The following is a 16,398-nucleotide window of genomic DNA, read 5'->3' on the forward strand; positions in this document are numbered from 1 at the left end:
TGGATAAATATTTTACTGTTTTATTTTTATCTTAGCCCAAACAGTTCATGTTAATGTTCTTAGAAAAGTCAAATGTTCTTTTTTCTTTAAAAAAATTTTTCTTTTTTTAATGTTTATGTATTTTTGAGACAGAGAGAGACAGAGCATGAACGGGGGAGGGTCAGAGAGAGAGGGAGACACAGAACCCGAAGCAGGCTCCAGGCTCTGAGCTGTCAGCACAGAGCCCGACGCGGGGCTCGAACTCATGGACCGTGAGATCACGACCTGAGCCGAAGTCGGACGCTCAACCGACTGTGCCACCCAGGCGCCCCTGTTCTTTTTTTCTTTATAACAGCTTTAATGAGACACAATTTACATTGCATAAAATTCACTCATTTAGACTATACAGTTCAGTGATTTTTGGTATATTCACAGAATAGTGAAACTACAACCACTACCTAATTTTAGGACATTTTCATTCTCTCAAAAAGGAACACTGTGCCCATGAGCAGTCACTCCTCTCTAGTCCCCTCTCCCTCAACCCCCAGCAACTACTAATCTACTTCTGTCTTTATGGATTTGCCAATTCTGGACATTTTGTGTAAATGAAGTCATACAGTATGCAGTCTTTTGATGTTAGACATCTTTTCATATGACTTATGGGTCATATACTTCTTTCATTGTTTGCTTATTTGACTTGAGAGAGAGAGAGAGAGAGAGAGAGATGCAAAGAGAGAGGGGGACAGAGGATTCAAAGTGGGCTAGGGAGTGACAGCAGCAAACTCCCAAATCGTGAGATCATGACCTGAGCCAAATGGACGCTCAACCGTCTGAGGCACCCAGGCCACCCTAATGCCTTCTTTTCTTTTTTCTTTTTTTTTAATGTTTATTTATTTTTGAGAGACAGAGAGAGACAGCATGAGAGGGAGAGGGCAGAGAGAGAGAGAGGGAGACCCAGAATACGAAGCAGCCTCCAGGCACTGAGCTGGCAGCACAGAGCCCGATGCGGGGCTCCAACCCATGAGCCGTGAGATCGTGACCTGAGCCGAAGTCGGACGCTCAACCGACTGAGCCACCCAGCTGCCCCTTCTTTTAATGTTTACTTATTTTTGAGAGCGCGAGAGAGAGAGAGAATGCGCATACGTGTATGTGCCTGTGGGGGAGGGGGCAGAGACAGAGCGGACCGAGGATCCAAAGCAGGCTCTGCTCTGACAGCAGAGCGCCCAATGCAGGGCTTGACCTCACAAACTGTAAGACCATGAGCCGCTTACGATCATGACGCTTAACCGTGTGAGCCACCCAGGCGCCCCATATGTATGACTTCCTTTGAGAAATCCTTGGTCTTTAGGCAGCCCGTATTAAAATCCGTCGTTTTTTATCAATTCCCATTCCATCACCAATAAGATGTTCTAGAAAGGGCAGGATCTCCTCAGAGCCTGCTTCTGCTAGAACTCTTTCTCAACCCGAGGCCTCGCTTTCCAGACAGTACTCATTCATTTCAAAGTGAGGAAAACCAATGACATGGCTGTCCCGTGCCCCCTTCCCCACCCTTGAGCCTCTCCGACTGCCTACCGGGATGGCAGCCCGGGGGTCCAGTCCATTCTCCACCACCGAGAGCATTTCCGCTCACACTGCAGCTCCCTCGGAGAATCACATGACACCTGCAGAGACAGACGGCGGCGGCCAGATGAGCAGGTTCCAGCTCACCACCCCCAGCCAATTCTCCCCCTCCCCCAGCAGGCAGCGGGTCAGCCCACCTTCCTCAAACTGCAACGCAAAGGCCTCTGAATTCAAAAGTAAAAGCCAAGAGTGGATTTTAAGGAAGGAAACAAGGGAAGAGAAGAAATCTGAGGGCTCGGATCTCAGGAGGTGGGGAATCCTATGTGCCATGGGTGGGTCCACCCCAATCAGGGCATGGAAAGGCCTCTGTATGCCACACCAAACGCTGGCACAAAAAAGCAGGGAATGAAGGGCTGATTTGGATACAGAACTAAGGGTGCGAGGGGGATGCTGCCGCTGGAGGTGCCAAGAGCCCACATGGACCAGGAAGCAGGGGCTCACAATTCACACTCGGAGCCTCTGACTCCTGTGCCAGCCCGATGTCTGCCAGCTCGGCAGGGACAAGCACAGCCGAAGGAAGTTTCCAAAGGGAGGGCCTCTTGCTACATAGCTGCTTCCCCTCCAGGCACGAGGGTCCAGCTGGAGCAGCACAGGGACACGCCTAAGGGAAACAACACGGGTTCGAATCTCGATTTGCCACTAACCACTCAGGCATGCTAGGTGGGGCACCACGGCAGACGTCTCAAATGGAGGTTATGAATGTGGAAAACGCCCAGCACAGGGCCTGACGGTACTAAGGATAAATGGTGTCTATTACCCCGGTTGGATGTGGCCAAGCCTTACAGGCAAAGGCCACTGTCTGAATGAGTCCGCTCAACTACCTGAAGTGGGTACACAGGTAAATCCCTCAGGGCACTGGCTCCCCCCCACCCCCCGGGGGTGGCTTAGGTGGGGGGCGGGGGGGCTCAACCTGAGCCTCGGGGGGGCTGTTGGCTCGCCTGGACCGCCCCAGCCACTCGGACGGACCAGGATTGGGCAGGCACATTCCCATCTAAACAGATCTCTAGTGACCACACTGCCGAGCATGGAGGGACACCAAAAAACAGGTCATCGCTGTCTCTGTTCTCAAAAACCGATGGCCCAAAGAAGTTATCAAATGGAGGCATGCTGAATGGATTTTGTACTGTTCACACACATTGCTTCATTCATTCCTTGGAACCACCCTAGGCGAGCTCTTTTATTATCCAGATCTAACAGATATGAAATCAAAGCTGACCCAGGTCAAGGAACTTCCCAAGATCCCAGGGCTGATCAGTGGCGGGCTCTACCACCTTCGGCCAGGATGACATCCACCCTTCTGGAAGAGGCAGGTGTGAGCTAGGGCTAAGGGGTGGCTGGGGAGGGGGCAGGGGAGTCTTGGGAGGAGGGCTCTTCGGCTGGGGGCCCAGGTGGCGGGATGCAAGGGAGCATCGGGGTTGAGTCTGGCAGGAAAGGTTTACAGGCGAACAGCGAGGCATGGAGAACGGCAGGGTGGCCCTAAATGATGAAAGACGCTCTGATTCAAGCCCTGGCCTCTGGATCCGGCAGAGGGTGAACAGGACCCAGCGCCGACCTTCCTAAGTAAGGACATGCAAAGGGAGACAGGTGTGTGGAGGACGGCCCCCACGAAACCAGCTCTGGTCAGCGCACAACAGACTGACAGGAGGAACGCTAGCCCCTGGCCACAGCCCATCAGGCTGTCTCTCCCTCCACCACTTTCCCAGCTCCTACCCACTGGGAATCCTCAGGACCCTTTGCTGGAGACCAGCTCCATGCTCTGGCCACCAGGGCACCGGGAGAAGGGGACGTACTACAGAGTCGGTCCTGAAACCGTGCCTGATCCTAGAGGCTGGGTTTCTTCAAGGCTACCCTACGCAGCCCTGCAGGCCAACTTCAGGCTCTCTGGCTTTGAGACCCTGGCATCCAATCCCCTTTGGCAATTCTGGGGGCCTGCCCTTCTAGACAGAGCCTCAAGCCCTAAAACTGCCCTTCCCTCAGCCGGCCCCAAGGCTTGGGCCTCAGCAATCTGAAGAGGAGGACCATTGAGGCCTCATCAACTAATTAACTGAATATAATATTCACTGGAGGGAGGGAGGCTTATCGTTAAGTGGGTGCTCTGGCCAAGCCAGGGTCTGCTGAAAAAACAAAGTAAACTGACACTGAGGTCAGAGCAGGGCCAGACAAGAGACAACTGTGACCTAAAACAGTGTCAGGAACGTCACAAAAGGACAACAGTGCAGAGAAACCTAGAAGAATGGCCACTTGACAATTCACAAAACAGAACTGGGACGTGGGGGTCAGGCCAAAGTTCCGGGCACATCTTTCTTTGCAGGAAGCCAAAGCTCCCTACATAGGCCTGTCGGTTCTAGAACGCCTCAGGAAGGCAGGCAATGGCTCAGAGGCAGGACCACGACCATCTACGATGTGAGATCTCTGGGCTCTGGGTCTCCTGACTGCTAGGTCAGCACTCCAGCAGGCTCCTTGGGTGGGCCAGACCCCCATCTACCACGCTATGGGACTGGTTTCACTTTCTATCCTCAGAACTGTCTTCACTGACACCAAGAAGCAAACGAAAGAGGGGTGGGTCTTCAGGAGACCCAGAATCAAGAGAGCAAGTAGAGAGTTCAAACATCCCTGATACAGCTGAGCAGAAAAGGTGAGTGCCGTGTGCCTTTAGGAAACTCCTAAGCCACCCTTCGTCTACCTCTGCCCCTCTGTATCGGTTCACTCTGGCACAGGATCTCGTTCTCTATCCTCATTTAATTCTTAAAACAATCCTGTGAGAGAAGGATGATTATCCCTCATTCACAGAAGAGAAAACTGAGGCTCAGTAGAAACACGCCTCAGGTGAGGGACAGAATTTTCTCATTCCAAGCTCTGTGCCTTTCGCCCGTTCATACTGTCCCAGGTCCTCGGTTCAAAGAGTTTCAGGCAAACTTATTATTCACAGACTCTTCAGAAGCTCCACCTTATCAAAGAAGGCCTAACACTGACAAGAAACGATCTTGCCCATCAGATCTGTGGCCCCACCTAGCTGACCACAGGTCCTTTCCATGGCAGCCAGGTTTCCGAGCTGTCCCTCCTCAAACGTTCCAACACACAGGAAGGAATCGTTGTGGTTGATTCTCTTGGTGATACTGCCTGGCCTTCTATAAACATCCAATTTCACTTCCTCCAGAGACTAAGGAAGAACGAAAAGAGGAGAAGGACTCAGATGAGACTTACATTAAAAGAAGAAATGGATAACCTGGCTTCACCACTTTCGAAACACTCCGTTCATCAGTAAACAGCAACCTCTTCTTCTGAGAGACTTCCCCGCCATCCACGACAGCCTCGTCTCTATGGCCTGACTCCGATCCTGCACCTGACTATGCATGACAACAGGCCGGTGTTTAAGCCCTCCAGCTGCTGTACCAGGTGATGAGTCAGGGTTTTCAGTTGGAAACAAATGACAAAGTTATCTTCTGATTCAGAAAGACAGCTGATACTTCAGACATGTGAGTGCTGAGTAAACAGCACCTCCTTCTACCTGAAGAAAGTTGGATTTCTAGACGAGAGCCCTGTGGGGGGTGGGATGGGTGGGGGGGGGGCGGGTAGGGCAACAAAGCAACTGAATATCAGCTGGAGGGCAAGCAACTTCTAGCTCGTGATTCCCAGTCCAAAGGCTAGTGGGTGAGGCCAGAAATGTGAAGTCTAAGAACACTGGGTATCTTTCTTTCCTCCCTCCCTCCTTCCATCCAACAACACCCATCTCTCCCATATTCTTGTCCCAGATCCCTTAAGATTCTGCCAAGGACCAAACTCCGAGTGAATGAAAGCAGGACCTTTGCCTGACTCATTCACCATTGTATTTCTAATGCTTCAAACAGTGCACGGCACACAGTGGTGCTCAAAAAATACTTGCTGAATGAACAGATGAGTAAAAGAAAAAGGCTCAGACCATTGCAGACCGTAAGAGGTTGAGGTATACAACTTTTCAGTGGTGGGGTCACTGTGGAACTCCTTCCATTACACCAAGCTGCCAACAGGCTGAAACCCTTCAGAGATCACACCTTAACGGAAGGGGATATTGAAGGTCAAAGGACATCCAATTCTCAAAGGCGTGAGACTATAAATGCAAGCAGAGACAATGGGTCTTCTTTGGGGTCCTTTACAATGGCTGTCAAATGGCCAATCCTTTGGAGTTTGGTCACCAGAACTTAGAGGGGAGGTGCACCCCCCAATCCCAGGAGATTATAAATGTTAACAATGGAGCCTGGGTGCCTCAAGAATGTCCTGCTACTCTGAGATAACTTGACTCTCTGTGTTCATGGGTAATCAAAATGGTCAAAACTCAATGATCCAGCACCTGCAAAAACAGGAAGCAATTCAACAGCCTCCACGGAGGCCTCGGCGTCCCCAGGATCCACTCACCTCTACTCTTCACAACATGTAACGTCACCTCTGGCACATTCGGTAGCGGGACTAATCTACAACCACTTCTGGCCAGGAGGAGCACTGGGTGAGGGTCCTTTCTAAGCGGCAGGGCAATACACACGGACATGATTCTGTGACCACAGCCAACCCCACACAGTGGAGAAACCCCTTGAGTTTCTCCAGATCATCACCCAAAAGGAAGTGATAAGCTCCCACTGCCCCAGCTGAATGAGTAGCTATCCCTCACCTTCCAGGTATTTGGATGATACCTACCATTCCAGCAGCCAACGCGAGTAATGTAATATGGATGCCAGGAACACAATCCTTAAGGACAGCTACAGGGGACCTGACATCCAGGAAAAGCACTTGACCCACGGGAGAAGGATCTCTACTCCTCCACACTTACTTACCATCTGAGGCCCCGCATCAATTGAGGTGTTCGGCAAGTGCCTGGCTCTGAGAAAGCAGGGGGGGTTGGCAGGGGACTGCACTAGGTTCTCAGATCAAATGGGGACCACATCAAGGGAAGAATGGGCACAGAGTTGGGATGAAGAGTTGAAATGGGGATAGGAAGACGTCAATCTAACAAGATTGGGTAGGGGTGGTGGGAACTAGGGCAGCAAGAGTTGGGGGGTGGTTTAGCAAAGACTCAGGAATGAAGTGTCCTCAGGCTGGCTGGGGATGGAAAGAAAGTACGTGGTGGGCTTGGAAGTTAGGGGTTGAGTGGGTGAGGACAAGAAGATACATACAAGACTTGAGACAGGGCTGAGATCAGAGTTATCAAGAAGAGGGGGGGTAAGCGCAATAGGGCATCTACTGTGGTGGTAGGTATTAAATGAGTGGGGGGAGGTGGGTGTTTTGGCTGAGCAGACCTTGGGGGGCTGAGCAGGGGGGCTGGGATAAGAAAGCTGAGCCTGAAAAGGGGTAAGCCAGAAAGACGGGGACGGGGGACGGGGGGTTCGAGGAGGTTTGCGTGGAGCACTGGGATCGCCAAAGGGGTTGAGGGGTGAGAATGACACGCGTTAGAGGGAGGCGGAGGGAAGTGGCTGTCCTAGGGGTTGCAAGTGGGCTACCGTGGGGTCGAGTGTGGCTGCACTTACGCAAGAGCAGTGGTGAAGGGGTGAGGGTAAGGGCTGGGCTCGGGTCACGGCTGAAGAAGAGGAAGGGGACGGGTCAGCACTGGCTGTTTGGGCTGAAGGCTCGGGTCCGAGTGGGGTAGGGTGCGGGGCTCAGGCGGGGAAGGGAAAAGGCTCTGAAGCAGGACAGTTTCAAAGCAACCAAGGGTTTGCGATCACGGACAGGGCTGGTGACCCATCGCCCGTTCTCGTCTCGGCCCCGCCGTCCCTTCTCACCCTCCTCGCCCTCTGACCCCTAACTCACCAGAGGGAGCGGGGAGGCGGCGCGGGGCACTCCTGGCCACTGCAGCCCCCAAGCCTCCGACCAGGCGCTGCGGCCTCCCGGCCAGCGACAACAGGAAACGGCGCTCGCGGCGCCTGACGCCATCACGTTGGTTCGGCGTCCGGCCCCGCCCCCGGACCGCGGAGCCAATCGCAGGGCCGGCGGAGCCTCGGGGCGGGGCCAGCGCTCGGGAAAGCCCAAGTCACCAGCCCCAGAGCAGGTGAGTGATCTGGGAGGCTGGGGAGTCTGCGACCCGAGATGCGCACGAAGAGGCGAGGCCACCGGGCTAGCCCACCAGTGTCGGGCGGAACGTGTCCTACTGCCCGCCCCCAGCAGTGTCTGCGTCTCACTAGATCCCGGCCGCCTTCTGGGTTCATGACCTTGCCTGGGCACAGCACTATCTACCATTGAGGCTGTCTGTTGGCCTCCTGCCCGGAAGGTTCCCACTTGTAAAATCGGACCAATAACGTCTACCCTAGTTTTGCCTCCCTGAGGGCATCAGTGCAGTAGGTGCTTCCCGCCTGGTGGTTCTCAGGAAAAGCATACAGGTTTTGATCACCGCTGTCACCAAGGGAGCACCTTTAGGTACCCGTCAGCCCCCAGGCATGAAGCTTAAGGTTCTGGTTATTCTCATCTAGCCAGGAAGTTGTTTGTTTCCTTTACTTGGTAGAGTTGATATTTCTCTTTCACATGGACTCAGAACAAAAGGTCAAGAGTGTGTGTTGGTGGGGGTGGGGAGAGATGTCTTGTGCTTTGGACACTTCATACCTGCAGGCTTAGGTCAAATGGGATCTTAGGGCCTGAGTGTGGGGTGAGTACTGGGGTGGAGAGGTACTGCTACCTGCAGGTCCAGGGGGACTTTGGGGGTGTCTACAGGGCTGGTCTGGGAACGGGACAGGTCTTGGAAGAAAGCTCCACTGATCTGGGCCAGGCTGTCCATCAGCCTTTCTGGGAAGGGGAGAAGAAGGGGTCCCAGTGCCTGTTTCCATTTATAAAACCAGCTGTTGGAGATGTGGCACCTGAGTGTGTGCGGGCTGCCTCTTCAATAATTCTCTCTCTAGGAGCGAGAACCACCTCTCCTCGATTTTAGACTAGATGAATCTGAGTACATTTAGTATGGTTAACAGTTGAACAGAAAGTTAGAAATAAGGACACGGAGGGATGCCTGGGTGGCTCGGTCGGTTAAGTGTCTGACTTCGGCTCAGGTCACAATCTCACAGTTGTGAGTTCCAGCCCTGCATTGGGCTCTGCGCTGACCGTGCAGAGCCTGCTTGGGATTCTCTCTCTCTCTCTCTCTCTCTCTCTCTCTCTCTCTCTGTCTCTCTGCCCCTCCCTCGCTTGTGCTCTCCCTCGCAAAAGTAAATAAACATTAAAAATAAATAAATAAGGACACAGAAGCAAAGCATTATCTTAGCATTAAACAACTTGGAAAGTAAGGAATTTACTAGGAAATCCAGCTTCCTGGGCAAAAGGATAGTGTTTCTGGTTATAATTATAGCACATCAAGAGCATCAGTGTCTTGATACAAGCATGCCCTCCCCCAGATGGAGCCAGCAACATTCCTCAGTTCTTCCAATGAATTTTTGCGCAGCTGCTGTCTGCAAAAGCTGTGGGAACCCCGCATGGTAATCTCTTGTCGATCTTTTCAGGAGCCCCCGTCTCCTGGTCTTCTCTTACTTCTCAGGCCTCTCGGCCCCTCTGCAAAGTCTACGGGCTTGTCTTCCTCTCTCCATCTTACTCTGGCGCACGTTTCCACCATTCATGGGCCACGAGTCCACCAGGTAGTCTGAGGCCGGAAAAAAAAAAATCTCCCATTACCCTGTTATTTGAGCAATAATAAAGGTACATGCAAAGTGCCATGGTGCCAGAGAAGAGGCCTGGAAGGTTATCCTGGCGGAAGCACCTTTTATCTGAGCCTTCCGGGTGGACACAGGAAAGGGCGATGCCGGCGAAGAGACTGGTAGAGAAAGGGCTGGTGGGTAGGAATGCAGACTGAGCTCAGGGGAGGGTGCACGGAGAGGTGGAGAGGAAGCTAGGAAGTAAGGCCAGAGTAAGGGGAGGGGGATTAGAATGGAAGGGGGAGATAAAGACAGATTGGGCAATGGGGAAAGGGAGGAGGCACAGACACAGCTGGAGGCCAGTGCAGGAAGGGCTCAGAGGCTCACAAAGGCACTGGTCTGTCAGATTTCAAGCACTACGCATAGTCATTCAAAGCCAGGCAGGAGAACTGCAGGCATCTGAATTTCTCGGGGGTCTAAGGTGTAGATTCCTGAACCCCGCCCCTGCCCTGGAGAGTCACTCTGGGATGAGGCCCAAGAATTTAGCCTTGACCCAAACCTTTTCTGTCTCTTGCCCTACCACCCGTGGATCTGAAGGGTGAGAAAATGTGAGAATCTCTCTTTAACCTAGGAGCTGAAGGGCAAGGGATTTAACAGGTGTGGAAAATAGAGGCTCCTATTTGCCAGATAGGAATTTTGATTTATCCTTAGCAACCACCCTGAAGGTAAGCACCATTGTTATCCCCATGGCATAGATGATAAAACAGGCTTAAGAGAGGTTAAGGAACTTGGGGGCCCAAGGCCGTACAACTCATAATTACTACAGGTGGGATCCTCACCCAGCTCTGATTCTAGCTGGAGAACTAGCATAATTCAGTGGCCGAGCAAGTGGGCTTTGGAGCCAGGAACGCTTAGGTTTGAATGCCGGCTCTACCCCATACCGTTTTCTAGGCCTTCCCTAAGACAGCGCGGGGCCCAGCACAACCCAGCAAGTGTGGGCCTGAGACCACTGCCACAGTCAGTGGTTTTCACAGGCCCCTCGAGATGGCACCAGAGATAGAAACTTCTAAGTTTGATTGGTGGTTAGAAAAGAGAAGTAAATCACAACACTCTGAGGCCCCTTCGCCTCAGGCAGAGGGGCCAGAGTGTGTGACTTCCGGGAAGTTCCCCAAACTATCCGAGCCTCAGTTCCTCATCTGTAAATTGGGGAAAATATCAGTTGCCATGAGGATTAAAGAAGATAATATCCTCAGGACGGTTTCTGGTCTGAAGTAAGCACTTGAGGATAACTAGCTATATTATTATTATTATTATTATTATTATTATTATTATTACTACAGTTTTGGCTAATTTGTACCTACCCAGTCCAGTCAGATCTCCGTTTTCTAACTGGTCTTTGAGCACTGGAGTGAGAGCCTCTCTTGTTTGAACCCCAGATGTATCCTTACTTGGTCTCTGACCGAAATCATCTAAGTAGGACTAATGCCACCATTTCTTTTGAAACCGGAATAGGTAATGTTCTCATGGCTTCTGTTGCAGGAAGCTGGTTCTTCCCACTCTCTTTGAAAAAACGGATTTAAAGGGTTCGTAAAAATGATTTGTCAATTCTAGCTCAATAAAGTTGGACACAAATACAGCTTTGAGGTGCAGTTGACAAAAGAATGGACTCTTTAAGCCTCCCAAATGTTATCACACGTAGTTTACAGTTCAAATAGTACGAAATGAAATGGTGAGGAAACAGAATGACCCGCAGCAGCTTCTTGCCTCGACCATCCCCACCCTCCTGGGCCAGCTCACCAGTCCTCAGTTCTCCTTACCTCTCGCTGGATCTTCGGGTGCTTATCTCCACCTATCTTGTGTTTCTAGCTCTTAATTCTTCCATTTGAAAGATTTTTTTTAATTTTTTTTTTTTTTTTGAAAGAGAGAGAAGGAAAGAGAGAATCCCAAGCAGGCTCTGCACTGTCAAGACAAAGCCCGATGCGGGGCTCGAACCCATGAACCGTGAAATCGTGACCTGAGCTGACGTCGGACGCTCAACCGACTGAGCCACCCAGGTGCTCTGATTCATCCATTTTAGACACTGTCTGTGGACTTCCTGGCAACACAGGCAAGGAGTTAGGTCTTTAACACCCCCCACCCATTCCATTCTTGGGGTTTAGTTTTGTCACTCTTGCCCCACGAGTGATGGTGGTTGCAGAATTGTGACTAGGTAAGTATTGTTCACCGCAGAGCTTCCTCATGTAGTCCGATGGCACTCGTTTCTGTCCCCTGACCCCCCGGGGTTTAATTTCTTCTCCTTCTCTTTCTGTGCTGCCCGCCACGATCACTCCTCCACTCCGCTCCAGTGCTCTGGCATGACAGTTAGTGCCATTTCCCTCGGCTACCTCCTTGACCTGTCATACGCTGCTGTCCTGGAACCTTCCTTCGCTGCTTCGTGGGCTGGGCTTTTCCTGGCTCCCTTCTCTTCTTGCTTTCTTTACTCTCTCTCTTAATCTGCAGTTAAGAATCCCTTTCTAATATTAAAAAATAGAATGGTCTTTGGACCTGCTCGTGATCGTAGGTATCCTTTCAATATCTATTAATTGGGACAAAAATACAGAAAGACCAAAAGTTACTATGAAGGCACTCCTGCTCTTAAGTGAATTTGTGTTTTACTCACAATAGCATCTATGAACGTGTGAAAGCCTGTTCAAAGTTTAGGCTTAGGGTTAGTTCAATCTAGCCTCAATGTCTGGTCTTCCATTTGTCACCTCACCCCCTCAACTTGCCGTGAGACAACCCCTCTCTTGACTTTCTATTCAGTTCCTGTGCCCTAGCAGAGACTTAAGTACTGGTTTAAGGCCCACCTTGCAGGTGCACGTGGCCATGGCTGGCCAATCAGGGTCTCCTCCTACCAGATACAGGGTCCGAGCAGACCAATCAGAGGCTTTTTGAAGACTGGCTTTCCTTTATGAGGCTTGCTCAACCTCAGTGGAGAGTTGGAGTTACTAACGACTATCTTTGCAGTCTTGGGGCATGCATCCGGAAGCCTGAAGCCATCATGGAGGAAAGCACAACTGAGGGACAGTTGGGGAGAGAATGACGTTTGAGCGCTAGATGCGGCCAGCTTTAAGATCTTAGGCTTCCCGGTTATGTGAGCCGATACACTGTATGACATTTTTGGTTTAAGCATATGTTAGTTGGATTTCTTTCACTTGGAGCATAAAGAGCGGCGACTGATATATTGTCTTTGCGAACTTGGGCAGGTTATACAAGCGGTGTGTACAGACTCGGACCGTGACAACGCAGCTCCCATTAGGTCCCCTATGGCTGCCCTGTTATCAGCCTGAGCCTGAGACAGCTTGACATTGAATAGTCCGTTTTAGGGTCTGGAGGAAACGACTTACCATGAGTCACTGCCCTAAAATATACTTTCTACCCACATGCCCGGTGCCTGGAATTCTGTGGTGATGGTGGCATTCCTTAGCGTCAACCATGGCTCTCTTCAAGCGGTTCTCCTTTGGAGTGTGAAGTCTGCGATATTTAACTTGTAGAAGTCCTTTCTTCTGGAGGTCCCTGTGGGAGGCAGTGGATCCAGGATGCGGTGTAGACAGACCTAGGTACACATCTCAGTTCCCAATGGCACGGTCCCTTTGCCGCTTTGGGGGCAAACACATAGCACTGTGTGCTGACCTTTAGGAGGTCAGTCTGTATTACATAAGGAATCCTACGCAGAGAGTGAAGAAATGGTCTCAGATTCACCCAGTAATATCCCCGAGTCAGCCCTGAGGGCAGGGTCTGGCACTAGGCGTTGGGAAGAGGAAGGAGATGTGATTCTTGTCTTGTCAGGGCTCCTGACCTAATAGAGAACTGCGGTTGAGTCTTCACATGGACGGACGCTATCTTTCACTCCCACTCCGCGCCATTCGTAGGTGACGCCTAGAAGAGCAGGGCCACCGTGTCGTAGCCTCTAACCCAGGACTCTGTCACATTCTGGGAGAGAGAATTATGGGCCCTCCCCGCATCCCCGCTCCTGCTGTGTCTCCTCGTGGCCACAGTGTACTTTCCCATCCCCTGGCTTGGGGCTTGGGGCTGGTTCCGTGCTTAGGCTCGAAGAGGCTCGAAGAGGCTCGAAGAGGCTCGAAGAGGCTCCGTGCTTAGGCTCGAAGAGAGCAAGAGTGCTTGCTCTCTTACGCTTCTCTTGGGTAGCCGCTGCCTCTTCAGCCTGGGTCCCGGCAGCAACACAGGGAGACAAGACCAGCAGCGAGAAGCCGCGCCGATCCAGCCAGCAGGGCGTTAAAGTACAGCGGTAACGGCCAACCTGTGAGAATCGGTTTCCCAGCCTCCTGAGTTTTGAGGATGGTTTATTAGTTAGCACTGTTGTGGCAAAAGATAACAGATACATGGACTCCCTCCGTTATCAGGTTACGTACAGGTTCAGCTGCTGCAGTAGAGACCCGACACAACAGTGGGTTAAGTGATTTTTTTTTTAATTCTTTTTTTTAATCCTTTTCTTCGGGGGGGGGGGGAGTGCAAGCGGGGGAGGGGCAGAGAGAGTGGGGCAGAGGATCCAAAGCGGGCTCTGCGCTGACAGGCTGACAGCACAGAACCCGACGTGGGACTCAAACTCACGAACCGCGAGATCATGACCTGAGCTGAAGTTGGATGCTTAACCGACTGAGCCACCCAGGCGCCCTTTAATTCTTTTTGGTTTTAAATGTTTATTTCTTTTTGAGACAGGGACAGAGATTGAGTGGGGGAAGGGCAGAGAGAGAGGGAGACACAGAGTCCGAAGCGGGCTCCAGGCTCTGAGCCGTCAGCACAGAGCCCGATGTGGGGCTTGAACCCACAAACTGTGAGATCCTGACCTGAGCTGAAGTCGGACACCTAACCGACTGAGCCATCCAGGCGCCCCAACAGTGGGTTAAATTAAAAAACAGCTTCTTGGGGGCACCCGGGTGGCTCAGTCGGTCAGGTGTCTGACTTTGGCTCAGGTCATGATCTTGCCGTTCATGGGTTCGAGCCCTGTGTCGGGCTGTGTGCGGACGGCTCAGAGCCTGGAGCCTGCTTCACATTGTGTGTCTCCCTCTCTCTCTGCCCCTCCCCTGCTCGTGCTCTGTCTCTGTCTCTCAAAAATAAGTCAACATTGAAAAGAAATTTTTTTAAGAAGCAGCTTCTTGATCTCTCATATGATAATCCGGTTAAGTACTGGATCTGGGGCTGGTTCGGTGGCTCTTATGTCAGGGAGCCAGGCTCCTTCTGTTTTCCTGCTCTACCACCCTGGGGTGTAGCCCTCATCCAGATGAGGCCTTTGTACTGTTGAAATCTTCATTTCCTCCACAGTGTGGCGCCAGACCGCTCTCTGCCGCTGCTCTGGAACACAGGCAGCCTAAGCACCATTCCTGCCTCTGCTTCGGGCCTTGGGACTTTTCTTCTTCTTGAATGAGTGTGCTCCCGCCCCCCAGCTGGTGCTCCACGCCATCCCCCAGGTCTCAACAACATACCCCCACCAGGACCACAGGAGCCAGAGCTGGTCGTGCCTGGTGCTCCTCAGGACTGAGAGGCCCTGACCTCCGTGGGGGCAGGAGCCGGCCAGCATGACCAGTCGGGACTCCCAGGTTAAGAATCCAGTTGAGCCTCCCGGTCATTCTCAATCTGCTCTGCCCTTCGTCTCCCGCCCGCAGATCCCTGCTGACCTCCAGCCCTGAAGAAGCCGGAGAACGTCTGCTTCCCCCACCTCCCCGTCCGCCTTGTCCTACTTCAGTAGTTTGGTGAGCATACAAAGGCCTGTCAAAGTGGTCCCTCTGTTTGGGGGATGGGCTCAGGAGGGGTGGGCATGTGGCTTCGGAGGGTGACAGATTCTTTCTCCAAATGCTCGCCGGGCTCCTCCGAGCCCTCTTCTTGATTCAACCTTGCTTGGCCTGTGAAGACTTGAACAAACACGGGCATGGTTGCTGGCAGCTCGTGGCCGCATCCCTAGTAGGACCCTAGCCTCCCTTAAAGTGCCTGCCTGCAAAACTCCCGGCTGTCTAAAGGATTGGCTGCTTAGTCCAGCCAACGCCTGAAGATCGGGCCCCTGTCTCCCAGCTTCTGTGAGAGGGCAGGAGCTTAACTTTGAGAAGTGTCAGCAAAGCCAGATGGGTCTCCTATGGGCCAGCGTCCCTTCCTGCTTTTTGTCATCTTTCACTTCTGATTATAGAGCCCCCACTCATTCCCTTCCCTAGCCCCTCATTCTCCCTGTGAAATACCCCATCTCCTCTGTAATAATCCCAGTTGGGTGCCTGCTCACGATGAACCCTTTCCCCTACGGCACTGCAATACTGTGTTACTGACTGAACTCTGTCTGGATTACTTTAAGCAGTGTCTGCTTTTGTTTATTTTCATCAGGGGAGGTGTGCAGGATCAGCCTTTTATTTATTTATTTTTTTATATTTATTTTTGAGAGAGAGGCAGGGTGCAAGCAGGGGGGTGGGGGAGGGGCAGCGAGCGAGGAAGACACAGACTCCAAAGCGGGCTCCAGGCTCCGAGCTGTCAGCACAGAGCCCGACGTGGGGCTCAAACCCAAGAACCGTGAGATCATGACCTGAGCCGAAGTCGGTCGCTCAACTGACTGAACCGGCCAGGTGCCCCAACAGCCTTTGAAATTAAATTATTTTCAGGATCAGCTTTTGAAGTAAGCATCCCAGGGATGTTTGCGTATAGAGGTCCAAAGGCTAGATTTTGAGAAATCATGTTTCCCTGTGGAGATCTTTTCTCTGGCAGCCCTTTTGAATGGGGGCTATGTTTTCTCACATACTGCATTGCCAGTAGTCCATCCAGCTTTAATTCCAGTGAGCACGTTCCAGAGATGAAACTAAGAATCAGCTCCAGGCGCTTCTCCAGTCACCTCTGGGGATGAGTGTATGTCGTCAGCATCCAGCGCCTCACCTGCTGCCCAGCTAGAATGACACCTTTCAGGGTTTCTGACTTAGAAACACGACCACCAGGTTACTCCATGTGGACACCACCCCCCTTTTACAAAGCCTTTGAACACCCACCCATCAGGAGGGGTTTGCTGGATAATGTTGGTTGGCTCTTGACACCCATTTCTAGCCCCTTCTTTGCAGGTCCTGGACACCCACGAACCATAGTTCACGGATTCCCTCGACAGCAGAATTCTGCCAATAAAGCGTACCTGTGTGAAATTTGGAAGGCGGGAAGGAGGCGGAAGCCATGCTTTTCTCCTCTGCAGCAGCAGACATGCAGGCTG

At 52.0% G+C, this 16,398-nt stretch overlaps 1 protein-coding gene and 1 long non-coding RNA gene across 12 annotated transcripts in view; both read right to left on the reverse strand.

Annotated features, from left to right (window-relative positions):
- PLEKHM1 (pleckstrin homology and RUN domain containing M1) overlaps nt 1-7,455 on the reverse strand; it is a 44,683-nt gene extending 37,228 nt beyond the window's left edge. For 3 of the 11 annotated variants that reach the window (XR_006964689.1, XM_047093453.1, XM_047093457.1), the window contains exons 1-2: nt 4,804-4,936; nt 1,552-1,640 (exon numbers count right to left, since the gene is read on the reverse strand). Coding sequence is in view for 8 of the 11 variants with exons in the window: in XM_047093453.1 (XP_046949409.1) it covers nt 1,552-1,599 (48 nt within the window). In the remaining 3 variants the exon portion in view is untranslated. Of the gene's footprint in view, nt 1-1,551; nt 1,641-2,040; nt 2,171-4,803; nt 4,943-7,374 lie in introns of those variants that run through there. The other 8 variants (XR_006964691.1, XR_006964690.1, XM_047093463.1 and 5 more) reach the window with 6 other exon arrangements.
- Nucleotides 7,456-8,802: 1,347 nt separating this feature from the next.
- LOC124522191 (uncharacterized) lies at nt 8,803-13,261 on the reverse strand. Its single transcript, XR_006964707.1, has 2 exons — nt 12,017-13,261; nt 8,803-9,178 (listed from the first exon to the last, which is right to left on the reverse strand). It is a non-coding gene; the product is annotated as an uncharacterized LOC124522191 (long non-coding RNA).
- Nucleotides 13,262-16,398: the final 3,137 nt, after the last annotated feature.

Source organism: Lynx rufus, unplaced genomic scaffold (assembly GCF_022079265.1).
Source record: "Lynx rufus isolate CCGP_SWC_20201006 ecotype Redwood Valley unplaced genomic scaffold, mLynRuf1.p SCAF_34, whole genome shotgun sequence".
Classification (NCBI taxonomy): domain Eukaryota; kingdom Metazoa; phylum Chordata; class Mammalia; order Carnivora; family Felidae; genus Lynx; species Lynx rufus.